The following is a 13,577-nucleotide window of genomic DNA, read 5'->3' on the forward strand; positions in this document are numbered from 1 at the left end:
CTTCACTAACACTCACAATTTTGATATTTGGCTAACAAAAATGGCACTCCAAGTTTTTCACCCTCGCCTTCAGGGGTTGACAAGCGTGCTCCAAGAGAGTCAAACCAACATTCCGCCAATTTGGATTTCATCATCCAAAAGTGTGGTAACTTTGCCTAGTACCTCAGCTTCCTCAGTGCAATGGCAGTCACTATCATGCAATCGCTAGCAGAGGCTCAGCTAGGGCTAGCTGATGATTTCCACAGTTGGTCCTCATCTTTCTTAGGTTTCATGGCTGAAGAAAACTGTACGTCAATCACAACACGGCAGGAAACCTTGCAAGGAGTAAAAAAAGGACCAATACAGAGAGGTGCCTATTGAACTCAGAGAGAGATTACTTCAAAGCATATTTAAAGATTAGAACTTCAAGGGATTTAAGTGGAAGTTAACGTGTACTCCCCTCCATCACTGAGCCACATATTGGATGATCAGCAATTCCAAGTAAGTTGTTCTCTTTTGAAAGCCTTTTCTGTACAAAAGAAACCAAATATTAACCAAACACATAGAATATAACCCATCAGTGAGATCAGTGTGGTGTTACACTCTGAGTACTCCTTATATTTTGGTGAATTTAAATCTAATACTAAGTTGAGGAGCAACCATGTTCTTCATAGATCTCTCATCATGTAAATCTTCTCAGAGACTGAACTTGAAACTATGCTTGACAGTGAACATGTGATCATGTTTCCATAACAGGACATAGTCTCTTCAGATTGGCCAATCAAACACAGTCTTGTCTGTGAAGAGGGAGACAAGACCAAGACTCTTTTCACTCAAGTCAGCTATTTGAACACGATGACATCTCCAAAGTTTGTTTTATATCTGACATGTTTGTTCTTGTGCAAAGCGGGTGAGTAGTTTTTTTTTTTTGTAGCTCCAACTTTTAGAGTGTATGGTCACTCTTAATGTCTTTGCTTCTTTTTTTCCTAATGTTTTCAGTATAATATACTTATTATGATGAATTAATTTTGTTTTTGTCTCTCCTGTCACTTCAGCTCTGATGGCTAATCTATCCTCATCTATTCGTCAAGAGAAAGATTTTATAGCAGCTTCTGTTGGTGAAAGTATAATTTTGGAATGTTCCTATGACAGTAATGTGGTAGCTAGGTATTACTGGTATAAGCAAACTTTGGGGCAGAAACCAAGGCTCATCTCTAGTTTCTACTCATATGATAAAAATGGCACTTTTTATAATGAATGCAAGAACAATCCACGCTTCACACTGGAGACTGGAAATGGTAAAAATCACTTGAGGATCTCAGATTTACGCACGTCAGATTCAGCGACTTATTACTGCGCAAATAGCTTTTCAATAACATTTGAATTTGCAGAGGGCACTTCTGTCAGTGTAAAGGAATCAGGCTTGAACATCCAGGCTCTGGTCCATCAGTCAGAATCTGAGACCATCCAGCCAGGAGGCTCTGTGACTCTCAACTGTACAGTACACACTGAGACCTGTGATGGAGAACACAGTGTTTACTGGTTCAAAAGCTCTGAAGAATCTCATCCAGGACTCATTTACACCCATGGAGACAGGAATGATCAGTGTGAGAGGAAACCCAACACACAAACACACACCTGTGTCTACAACTTGCCAATGAAAAACCTGAGTCTTTCTCATGCTGGGACCTACTACTGTGCTGTTGCCTCATGTGGACACATACTGTTTGGAAATGGGACTAAGCTGGATATTGAAGGTGAGTAACGTTCTAGCAGCAATTGTTTCATCTGATAAATAGTTAGGATTACTCCCTGATTAAACATATGAACACAGACTAAAAAGCTGCTCTGTAATCTCTCCTCATCTCTGGCTCTCTGCAGATGAGAACTCTCTCGTCTTGGTGTATGTCTTGAGCAGCGCCTTGGCATTCACCATCATCCTGAGTGTTTTACTGACTTTCTTACTGTACATAAGAAAGAGAAACAGCTGCCAGTGTACAGGTAAATTGTGGAGTTTGTATCTGCAGTGTGTAATTACTGAATACACCATTATAGAAATTTTCCACTGTTTTTCAGAATCTCAAGCAAGATTTACAGCCTCCTCCACAACAAATGCAGAGGTAATTGCAGTCTTATGTTAACATTTGAAATTATTTCTACCACCATGAAAAATAATTCTGTTGAAACAGTTTTTTAAATGAATGTCACATTCCATATTTTGATTTATTGTTTTTAATATTTCATTGCCAGAGTTGTAAAAATGAAGAAAACCTCCATTACGCTGCTTTAAGGGTAAAAAAGGCTGACAGATCTAGAAGACTGAGGGATGACACACAGGAGGGATGTGTGTATTCCAGTGTAAAGCACATGACATGACTTCAATTCTGTTGCCTTCTGTCTAATTTCACATGTAATTTTACCAAATGATTGATGCAAAGCTTAACCTTGCCATAAACTAATTAAAGAACCTCCTCCAATGACAAGATATAAAGATTTGAAGATTCAGTGTGCTGTGTATTCTTATAACTGTGCTGCTTGTGCTTTTTGCTAATTAACTGAATTACTGTTTCATGACTGAAACCCTTTGCTATTAACAGTGCAGTATCCATACTGGAAATGTCACTTTTTATTTGAATTTTGATCATGGGAGGAAAAAAAACAGTCTCTGATGACAGGCCTGACTTTAGTATTCACGGTTTGTTCTATAGTGGAAGGGGTTTATAAAATTTTAGGGTGAGGGTAAGGGTGTGTGTATGTGTGCGCACACACAAACCATAAATGTTATCTACCGCTGTTTTGACAAAAATATAAGTTAACAAGGCAGGATTGTTCATTTACGAGAGGCCTATTTGGATCATCTTTTGTCTGTAAAAGTGCTGCAGAAATAAAGGATATTATGATTACGAATTTAAAAAACAGGAGTTCTTATGCGGAGAGATTTACAGTTCTACTCATCTAAGCTGCTCTGTGGATTCCAGGTAAGGGGAGCTCAGATCGCTCTAAGACAGGCCTGATAACATTTGACATTTGCTTCAGATTTGAGAAAAGCACTTCACACTTCACATCAACCGATAAGCCTGCAAAAAATAAAAATCTAATTAATGACACATGTATTTCCCAAACAGAGGAACTTCAATATCTAAGTGAGAGCCTATGTGTATTTACTTCCCCTAATGAAATCTAACTCTATTATTATGTGTCTGACAGGATGATGAGCACTTCATTGACAAAGACTGAGCATAGATGAACTCCACTGTACAGTAAATCATCTCCAGACTATGGCAAACATTAAACAAAACACTCCAATCTTACTAAACAAGCAAAAACTTGACCAAACCAAAGGGGGTGTAGCTCTTTAATGAGATCAGTGTGAGAACATACCACACAGCTGAGGATGTCTGTGGTTAAATTATTTTTTTTAACACTTTTTTTTTTTTAAACACATGGCAGTTTATGTGGCCGTGAGCATGTGATCGCTTCGTTGATAGGACACCTGGGGTTGGCCAGTCAGTCACAGTCTTGTGTCTGCAGAGAGGAGAAAGGCTGAAAATCATTTTCAGCAAAATGTTGAACACGATGACGGCTCCAGTATTTGTTTTGTGTCTGATATGTCTATTCTTAGGAAGAACGGGTGAGTTATGTTTTTTGTGACTTTTTCTCATGTCAGTGCTCCTAATTACTTTTTATGTGTTCATCGTGCGAAACCTTGTATCACATTGAACTAACTGTGCATTTACTTTGTCTCTCATTTAACTTAAGCTCAGATCAGGGAGCTGAAATTTGACGTTTTATACCAGACAACTTAACTTTCCACTGTTTCCGTGAAGATGATGTTGCTTCAAGGTATTACTGGTATAAACAGACTCTGGGCCAGAAACCAAGACTCATCTCTACCTTCTACAAGTTTGACAAATTTGAAAAATTGAATCTTTCATGATGAATTCAATAAAGAGCCACACTTCACACTGGATACTGGAGTAGGTAGAAATCACTTAAAAATAAGAGATATGCATATTTCAGACTCAGCTACTTACTACTGTGCAAGTAGCTATACATTTATTTTTGAATTTGCAGAGGGCACTACTGTCAGTGTATATTTCCGAGCTTTGGTCCATCAGTCAGAATCTGAGACCATCCAGTCAGGAGGCTCTGTGACTCTCAACTGTACAGTACACACTGAGACCTGTGATGGAGAACACAGTGTTTACTGGTTCATAAACATTAAGTTCTGTTAAAAGTTCTGCAGTGTTTCTTGTTATCTGGTTCTCTACAGATGAGGTGGAATGGCTTTTCTTGGTGTATTTCTCGAGTGGAGCTGTGGCATTCACCACCTTGCCGAGTGTCGTACTTGCCTCTACAGTATGCAAGATAGCAATAGCAAAACACTTGTGGACACTGTATGTGCAGTATATTATATGATTATATTATTATATTATAGTATATCATGTCCAGAGCTGCCACAATGGTGAGAACCTCAGAGAGAGGGATGACACCTGGACTGAATGTGTGTACTTGAGTGTAAGGCAGCAGAGCTGGACACCTTCTATATTTGTCTCTGTGTAATCAGACATGACCACATTAGTGTCGCTTTAAAGAGGCAATTATGATTTGTAAATATGAGTTTACCTCAGTGCCATGCATGTGAAGCCTCACCCTGCAGTAATCTCATTAAAACAAGTTTTTCCAAAGACATCACATGAAGTGTATGTATGTATGACTTTCACCATCTCTGTGCCACTAGGTTGCAATAGATGTCTATGTTTCTGGTGCCTGGGCATCCACAATTGGAAACTTAAAAAAAAAAAAAGTGTTAAACTAAAAGCGTAGTTCACAGTGGAAGATGTACGACCTGCTAAAGCATGTGCTTTTTCATAAAGCCAAGATTCACAGAAACAGACCACACCTGTCAGTAGCTGTAGTAAACATGGTGACCGCATTCATCCTGCAAACATCTTTTTACAGTTTCCATGTGGTCTGCAGAGTTAAGACAAAATCTATCAATGCTTTTCTAAGGTTTGGTTGATTTCTTCAGCTTCTTCTTCGAGCTACTATAACACTCTGAATGTGAGAAGGTGTATATTTGTGCAACAAACCACAAATGAAAGCACACCTCCGACTGTTCTCAGAAAGCATCTGGAAGGAAGTCACATTTACTTAAAATTACAGAAAAGCTCTGTAGAAGGCCCCATCATTTATATTCAAATAAAACTCTGTGGCCAGCAAGGAGAATAGAGACAATTATGGATACCAAAAACAACTTCAGTGTACATATGGGCATGTGATGGTTTAGTTGTAATGGGATAGCAACAGAAAACTCTGACAGATATCTCACAGATGAAGCTAAAACTGTCTGCATGTCCACATACAATAGAGATACACAAGAATTTTATGTGAACTGGCCCTTTACACTCCAGGTCCAGGAGATCAACACCTCACCCGGTTCACATTATGGAACTGGAAAAGAGAGTGTGGTGCAAATTTACTACAGGAAAAAGACTGCAGATTGTGGCATCATTCAATCCTCTCTATAATCAGTGTCTTATTCATGTTCTTTGTTTTTCTGCTTCTTTCAGGTCAAGCACAGTTAAGTGACATCTCCCAGCCTGATTCTTTCAAAGCAGTGGAGCTAGGAGACACAGTTACTATTACATGTCACATTCATAGTCCTGCAAGGCACATAATGTGGTACAAGCTGACCACTGGGAAGAGACTACAGCCCATATCTGTTGAGCCAGTGGCCACAACAGATAGGTTTTATAATCTGACAACATTTAATAAGGAACCTCACCGTTATTCAGTAAAATATGGCAAAAACAACAATCACCTGAGTATATCTGCAACAACAGGGGAAGACGTTGGAACGTATTACTGTGGGCTGTTGAACGTAAAGGACATTCAGTTTGGATCAGGAACCTTTCTAATGGTCAAAGGTATTCATTCTCTGTAGTTTATCTTCTTAATTGCACCTCAACATCATTGCTGCTGAATATGAGCATAACGCTGACGACTACAGTTCATTTGTTTTTTTCCTAAGGTCTAAAGATGATCAGTGATTCTATCGTCCAGCAGCCAGAGTCTACATCTGTCCAGCCAGGAGACTCTGTGACTCTCAGCTGTTCTGTTCACACTGGTCATTGTGCAGCAGAACACACTAGTGTCATGTGGCTCAAACACTCTGATCACGCTGCTCCAGAAACCATTTACTCCTCTGGAAATAAAAACAACACCTGTCAGAGGACTAAGAAAGACTCTGAAGAAACTACCTGTGTCTACAACCTGCTCCTGAGGAACCTCAGCTCTGATGATGCTGGGACCTACTACTGTGTCGTGACTTCATATGGACAGACACTGTTGGGAAACGGAACCAGGATTAATATTTTCAGTAAGACAGTAACAGACAGTAAGACGATCTGTCTTAAGGCAATGTTTCAGTCAAGAAAATCTTAATGTATCAATAAGCGTTATACTCATAAAAGTAAGAAAATAGTTATAGTTATTCCTTAGTCAAATGTTAGATGAACCCAGAGTAGAGCTACTTTGTAATGCACTTAGTTTTAAGTTGCTCTGGACAAAAGCAAAATAAATGTAATGTCTCCTTATGTCTGGACAGATAACATGGATTTTGGCTGTGTGGTGAATCACAACAGTGGAGGTCTGGCTCTCATCACTATACCGGGTGTTTTACTAGCTTTCTTAATATATGTGATTATTAAAACAGCCACCTGCTGCCATACAGGTAACTGGTATTATTGGTATCTATATTGTCTGTTCACTGAACATAACATTATGTTCTAATGAGGTTGTTGTTTTTCAGAGTCTAGTGCAGGATTATCAACTCCCCCCACAACCAACGTAGATGCATCTGCTGTCCAACACGCTGCTCTAAAGGAGGACAGATCAGAAAGAGAGAGAGACGACACCTGGAGTGAATGTGTGTACTTTAGTGTGAAGCAGCAGAGCTGAGCATGTTTCCTCTTTGTCCCTGTAAAACAGGACACAGCCTTATTAAAGTAGTTTGCAAAGTATAATTTGGCTTTTCTTTAACTGCTTATTATAAACATTATTTCATCTGGATATGATCACAGTGAAGCCTGACGCTGTAATAAATCATTAAACAAGCTTTTCCAAAGACATTAAGTGCAATGATTTCTACTCTCTGTCACACATCACATACAATAGAGGTACCTGAGAATCACACATTCAGGCAATAAGTGAGTTTCAGTCTCTAAGAAATCTGTAATGAAACAACACCTGCTAATAACCACAATGTTCAACGTCTCACCAGCCAATCACGTTCTACAAGGTGAGGGCGATGAACCAATCAGAGCTGACACACACAGCGGAATGTAGGACAAGTTGGTGTTGGTGAGTCTGTGAAGTCTGCTCCTGCTTCAGTCAGAAAGAAGCGCTGCGGTGAAGAAGCAGGACCAGAGAATCAGACAAGACGATGCTGTACTTAAATGATACCCTGCTCTGCCCTCCCTGTAAGTAAAACAAAAAAACACTTGTGGAATCATTTCATGAGCGTCTTCAGACACACACACACACACACACACAGCTGATTACATCCTGTCTGTTTATTTCAGGTGTGGTGTAGAGGCGATCCAGCTACTATTGAATGTTACATAGCATGAAACATTACAAAGAGTGTGGTACAAATTTACTATATAGGATGAACTGCAGCCTGTGACATCATTCAATTCTCTCTATACTCTATAATAGAGTAGAGTAATAGAGTAGAGTAAGTGCTTATGAATTTCACAACCATTATTCAGTAAACTTTGACAGAACGTAGTAATCTGAGCATATGTGCCACGTGGGAAGACAATGTACTATACATCTGTGGAGAGATGGATTTTAAGTACATTCATTCACTTGGATCAGGAACAACTTTGATGGTATATAAAGGTCTATATTCTCTGTGTATCATTAAAGCATTATTGTCACATTTCAAGATAAATTCAGCTGAATATTAACATAATGATAGTGATCATGGTTCATTTATTTATTTTACAAGAATTAAAGACGTCCAGTGATTCTGTCATCCACGAGCCAGAGTCTACAGTTGTTCAGGCAGGGGACTGTGACTCTCAATAGAGCTGCTTTGTAAAGCGCTAACTGTAAATTGCTTTGCAAACTAAATGTAATGTCTCCTTATGTCTGGATTTGCAGATGACATGGGTTTAGTGTACCTGCCATATGGAGGTCTGCTTATCATCATCACCCAGGGTGTTTCACTGGCTCTCTTTTTGTTATTCTTATTAATAATCATTAAAAGACCCAACTGCCGCTGTACAGGTAACGGATACTATTGATATCTATTCTGTGTGTTCGCTGAACATAGCATTACATACCAACAAGGTTTTTCATTGATTTTCAGAGTCTGTTCCAGGACTTTCAGCTTCCCCCACTAACAATGTACAGGTACTTGCTGTTTAGATGAACATTACTTTGACTATTACATCTGTGGATTTGGTTTTCATTTCTGTCATGTAGAATATACTGATGTGCTGTTTCGCATGTCCAGGGCTGCCGAGATGGAGATAATATCCGACACTGCACTAAAGGAGAACAACAGATCAGTAAGAGAGACGACACCTGGAGTGAATGTGTGTACTTTAGTGTGAAGCAGCAGAGCTGAGCATGTTTCCTCTTTGTCTCTGTAAAACAGGACACAGCCTTATTAAAGTAGTTTGCAAAGTATAATTAGGCTTTTCTTTAACTGCTTATTATAAACATTATTCACATCTCTGCTTTGGTAAATTCGTCAGGTTGTGGCCAGTGGGACGACCGTGAGCCACAGATTCAGAGCTGTGCACTTTTTTATTGTTACTCTCTGGTTAACAATGAAAATATGATTTCACTGTTAGGTTTAGTCCAGCGTTTATTTAGGACCATCAGCACTTTCTGTCATTATGTGTGTGGTTTCAATCAATTAATTTTATAGTAGATGATTAGAAATTCTTTGTGATGCTTTTAGGCTCAAACTGAAACAGTAAGCTTGAATTCAGTGATGCTGGGTGCCTGACATGATGAAGAGGAGTATCTGCTGTAAACTCGCTAGCTCAGCAGTCCATATTAATGCATCTACATGCATGCATCTACTAGCAGGACCAAGAGTAGCGTTATCTGCCAGGGGCTGCTGAAGGCTGTGACATCAGCTGCGAGACTTCAGCACTGTAGGTGTGTGCGCTCTCACTAACCACAGGTATAATCTGCTAGTGTGGTTAGAACAATGAGACCTGACAGCACAGGATGGCTCAAATTCAGATATAAGAAAACAGCCTAGCCTTTTTCTAATAACATCCTGTAAGAAACCTGTAACTTTAGAAATGACTTCTCTATTCCTGTCAACTGTTCTGTGGTTTTCAGGTGAAGGAGCCTCAGTTCAGTCTCTGAGCGGTCGGCAGGAAGTGACTTTTGCTTTAAGAGTACAGAAACAAAGGGGTGCTCAGGGTCAGTAATATATACCAGAGGAGTTGACAGACTTGTTATTCTACTACATTTATCCAGGAGCTTGGCACCGGTTACTTTTCAGATTCAGATTACACTGTGGTATTAATACAAGGTGCGATCAAAACGCTTCAAGAACGTTCCTGCAGTAAATAAATGTGGGGTGGCAGTGTGATGCACATGCAGCACGTGCAGGCCATAACTTAAGTGTGTGACTATTCCATGTTATGTCTCTGTTCCCCTAGATAATCCACAACCTTCATCCTCGACAGGTTCAACTACTTCTTTCAATTTTAAAAACAGTTGACAATTTGTTCTGTGGACTATTCAGAGTAACAGAGACACTGATTCCAGAAAGAGAAGAAGCTGCTGGAAGTTTATTTTTTTATATGTTGCAGTACTTCAGCTGCTGCTAAGCAGATTTGACCAATACAAGAGATGTATTTATGCAGGCTCTTCAGGTTCACTGTCTGTGAAATCTGAAACGAAAGCTTCACATCAGTATTTACTTTCTGTATTTTAGACTCAGTGGGTTGTGGACACCTTTTAATTTTGAGAATCAGTGGGACTCATGACATTTCTGCAATCCCTTTGATAATTCAAGAAAAGTCTTCCATTCTTCTGAAGTAAGCAACTAAAATGCTGTTTCCATTCTGCCAACCTCATTGTGGTTAACCTATGTGTTGCCATTAAATATCAAACAGCTGATGACTTATCGTCTCCATACAGAGCAAACACTGATTAAGTATGACAACAAAACTATTTTCAACTCTGCTGACAAAGACCCTGCTGTCAAAGCAGGCCATGATGGAGGGGTTTTTTGTTTCACTGTGAACCAGCCAATCATGTCGTACAAGGTGAGGATGATGAACCAATCAGACCTGACACACACAGTGGAATGTAGGACAAGTTGGTGTTGGCAAATCTGTTAAGTCTGCTCCTGCTTCAGTAAGTCAGAACTGATGAAGACGCAGGACCAGAGGATCAGACAAGACGATGCTGTACTTTGTAAATGTTTTCCTGCTCTGGCCTCTGTGTAAGTAAAGCAAAAATATGTTTGTGGAATCTTTCCATGAGTGTCACACACAGCTGATTATATCCTGTCTGTTTATTTCAGGTGTGGCACAGAGGAGTGAAATCTCTCAGCCAGTTTATTTCCGAACAGTGAAGCTCGGAGATCCAGCTACTATTGAATGTTACATAAAGAGTGAACTGGAAAGGAGAGTGTGGTACAAATTTACTACAGGGAAAAGACTGCAGTTTGTGGCATCATTCAATTCTCTCTATAGTTGGAGTGCAATTGCTGATGAATTTAATGACCGTTACTCAGTAAACTCTGACACAATCAACAATCATCTGAGTATATCTGCAACAACATGGGAAGATGTTGGAACATACCACTGTGGAGTAATTCACTTAAATGATGTTCAGTTTGGATCAGGAACCTTCTTGATGTTTAAAGGTATTCATTCTCTGTAACTCATTGTTAAAACATCTCCCTAATTGCACCTCAACATCATTGCTGCTGAATATGAGCATAACGCTGACGACTACAGTTCATTTGTTTTTTTTCCTAAGGTCTAAAGATGATCAGTGATTCTATCGTCCAGCAGCCAGAGTCTACATCTGTCCAGCCAGGAGACTCTGTGACTCTCAGCTGTTCTGTTCACACTGGTCATTGTGCAGCAGAACACACTAGTGTCATGTGGCTCAAACACTCTGATCACGCTGCTCCAGAAACCATTTACTCCTCTGGAAATAAAAACAACACCTGTCAGAGGACTAAGAAAGACTCTGAAGAAACTACCTGTGTCTACAACCTGCTCCTGAGGAACCTCAGCTCTGATGATGCTGGGACCTACTACTGTGTTGTGACTTCATGTGGACAGACACTGTTGGGAAATGGCACCAGGATAATTAACAGTAAGACAGTAACAGACAGTAAGACCATCTGTCTTAAGGCCACAGATCTTGAAATGAATTTTCCAACATAAACAAGTGTTGATTTCTCAGTAACATTTGTGGAGTCAACAGGGAACTAAGTCCCACAAATTGCTATTCACTTTCCTGTAACACTATCAACCAGACAGGGATGTTGGTATCAAATGATGCTGCAAAACTGATCAACAGAAAAATGATCAGCAAACTTTTCTGATAATCAATCAGAGGTCGTCTGTCAGGCAAAAACACTAACATTTCTGGCTTCTCCAACTCTCTGTTTTTTGAGTTTTGCTTGATACCAAACATCTTAAGACAGTCATATTGGACTTTGAGAAACTGGGACTGACCTTTGTCACTGTTTCCTGACATTTTACAGACCAAACAATTCATCAAGAAAATAACTACCAGCTCTATCAATAATAAAAATAATCATTATTTAAAGCCCTAAAGCCAACACTTATCAAGTCTGTGCTTTGTTCAATATCTGAACTTGGAAACTATGATATGGTCAATGTTAGGGAAAAACAGTGGTCTTGGAAAATAAAATATGGTTGAAATCTGGTAAGGAATAGAGAACAAAAACACTTAACAAGGTCAGGATCAGGTCACATGCTGCAACCTAGTTGTCTGCCAATTTAGATTGCCTTGTCATTTCTCTCACATCCAACACACTGACTACGAGAACCAACTGTTCACTTGCTGCCGAATATACCCCCGACCTTGACATGTGCCGTTGTTGATCTGTGAGTGGCCTTAATGATGTGTGCATACTTAAAATATATTTTAAAAATATCCAAATTAACCAGTGTTTGTCTCCTCTGTTTAAAACAGACTCAGCCATCACCAAATCAGTTGTACCAAGTCCAACCGTTATTGCACTGATGTTGTCTAATATCAGTCTTGGGATTATGATGCTTATTCTTGTTTGGATACTTTGTAAGAGTTGGAGGAAAGAATCCACAGGTATGTAAAACTAATCGGCTGTCTATCTGTCAGATCCACATTCTGTCATATTCTGCAACAATCAGAAATGACTGTAGTTATCTTTCATCTTTTCTTCAGAGGCGACTGATAGATCTCCTGAAGGTTTTCAGGTAAGAGTTTGTCTCATATGTCATATGTTAGCTGTACATGACCTCTCTGTTTGATTTGACTAAATCCCTTTTGCCAACGTTGAGAACAGGTTTAATATTTCATTTTCCATTTCTCACAGGCTAGTGATGCAGTTACCTACTCAGCTGTGTGTCTGTCCCCCAGACAAACCACAGTGAAATACAGTGGAGACTCTGTAGTTTACTCTGCCATCAGACACTGTCAACAGAATCAAGTTTAATCTCCGGGAATATGAGCAAGTCAGCCACTGGAGTCTCCCGCCTTCTTTGGGAGTGTAATTAAAGCTGAAGTCAGTAATGTCAGATCTTAGCAGCTCAAATGGTGTGCTTTAATACTGAGTGTCAGTAATGGTCATATTTATAAACCAACTAGAACCTTCCAATTTAATTTGATTTCTGACATTAAATTCCCTCCTGCTGACAAACTAATCTCTGGAGTGCTGTATCTCTGGTTTTACTGTGCTACTGCAACATGGAAATAACAAGCTGTTATACTTCAGTAAACAGTTATTGTGTGCAATATAATAAACAAATGCATTTGCTAAGTCTTTTTTTGTTTGGCATGTGTTACTATTGTTCTCTTTAAATATTCTATCATTTTTTCTCACATCTCTTATGACCTATGACCTATTCTCTGATCCACTAGTTCTTTTTCTGTGCTCGTTCGTGTGCTAGTTTACAAGTCAAGCGATAACTGGTTGACAACCCAGTTGAATTGATCTTAGCTGTGGTCTGGTGTTGCTGCAGAATGAATGTGGCCGTCATACTGTCAACATGTTGGGCCGGATTTGGGAGAGTGGACATGAGCTCATTTAATGAAAGAGGTAATTCCACAGTCCACTTATTTGAACTTGGTTGAAATTTCAGCCAGCTGTTAATGCTATCAGCTGTGTCGCAATAGAAAAACTTAATTTTGCACCTTTAAGTATCCTTGAAGGTTCCTTGTGGAATTTTGGACATCTACTAGCGCTATGAGGCTGTTTTTCTGAGAATAGGTCAAGATAATAGATTATCTTGAGCATGAGCACAAGTAAGCACATGAATGCAAGCTTGCTCATGTGATGCAATACATACAGAAACACGCAAAGATAT

General features: G+C 39.4%; 3 protein-coding genes across 5 annotated transcripts; all 3 read left to right on the plus strand.

Annotated features, from left to right (window-relative positions):
- The first annotated feature begins 797 nt into the window (after positions 1–797).
- On the plus strand, positions 798–2,470 carry LOC108896012 (uncharacterized). Of its 3 annotated transcripts, XM_018695030.2 has the most exons (5): positions 798–889; positions 1,035–1,736; positions 1,861–1,980; positions 2,056–2,099; positions 2,230–2,470. In XM_018695030.2, the coding sequence occupies exons 1-5, from the start codon at positions 835–837 to the stop codon at positions 2,353–2,355; spliced, it is 1,047 nt and encodes a 348-aa protein (XP_018550546.1). In that variant the 5' UTR covers positions 798–834; the 3' UTR covers positions 2,356–2,470. The 3 variants fall into 3 exon arrangements, with proteins under 3 accessions (XP_018550546.1, XP_018550545.1, XP_050924252.1); XM_018695029.2 differs by having other exon boundaries at positions 1,861–2,099; XM_051068295.1 differs by lacking the exon at positions 1,861–1,980.
- A 931-nt stretch (positions 2,471–3,401) lies between these two features.
- Positions 3,402–8,648, plus strand: LOC108896013 (signal-regulatory protein beta-2). The gene is made up of 9 exons (XM_018695031.2): positions 3,402–3,610; positions 5,553–5,909; positions 6,014–6,361; positions 6,590–6,715; positions 6,794–6,910; positions 7,265–7,463; positions 8,152–8,277; positions 8,360–8,403; positions 8,507–8,648. The coding sequence occupies exons 1-6, from the start codon at positions 3,544–3,546 to the stop codon at positions 7,327–7,329; spliced, it is 1,080 nt and encodes a 359-aa protein (XP_018550547.2). The 5' UTR covers positions 3,402–3,543; the 3' UTR covers positions 7,330–7,463; positions 8,152–8,277; positions 8,360–8,403; positions 8,507–8,648.
- Positions 8,649–9,804: 1,156 nt separating this feature from the next.
- LOC108896016 (signal-regulatory protein beta-2) lies at positions 9,805–13,032 on the plus strand. Its single transcript, XM_051068296.1, has 6 exons — positions 9,805–10,468; positions 10,550–10,894; positions 11,011–11,355; positions 12,205–12,336; positions 12,436–12,467; positions 12,587–13,032. The coding sequence occupies exons 1-6, from the start codon at positions 10,429–10,431 to the stop codon at positions 12,704–12,706; spliced, it is 1,014 nt and encodes a 337-aa protein (XP_050924253.1). The 5' UTR covers positions 9,805–10,428; the 3' UTR covers positions 12,707–13,032.
- Positions 13,033–13,577: the final 545 nt, after the last annotated feature.

The sequence above is a fragment of the Lates calcarifer genome, unplaced genomic scaffold (genome assembly GCF_001640805.2).
Source record: "Lates calcarifer isolate ASB-BC8 unplaced genomic scaffold, TLL_Latcal_v3 _unitig_4053_quiver_2011, whole genome shotgun sequence".
Classification (NCBI taxonomy): Eukaryota; Metazoa; Chordata; class Actinopteri; family Centropomidae; genus Lates; species Lates calcarifer.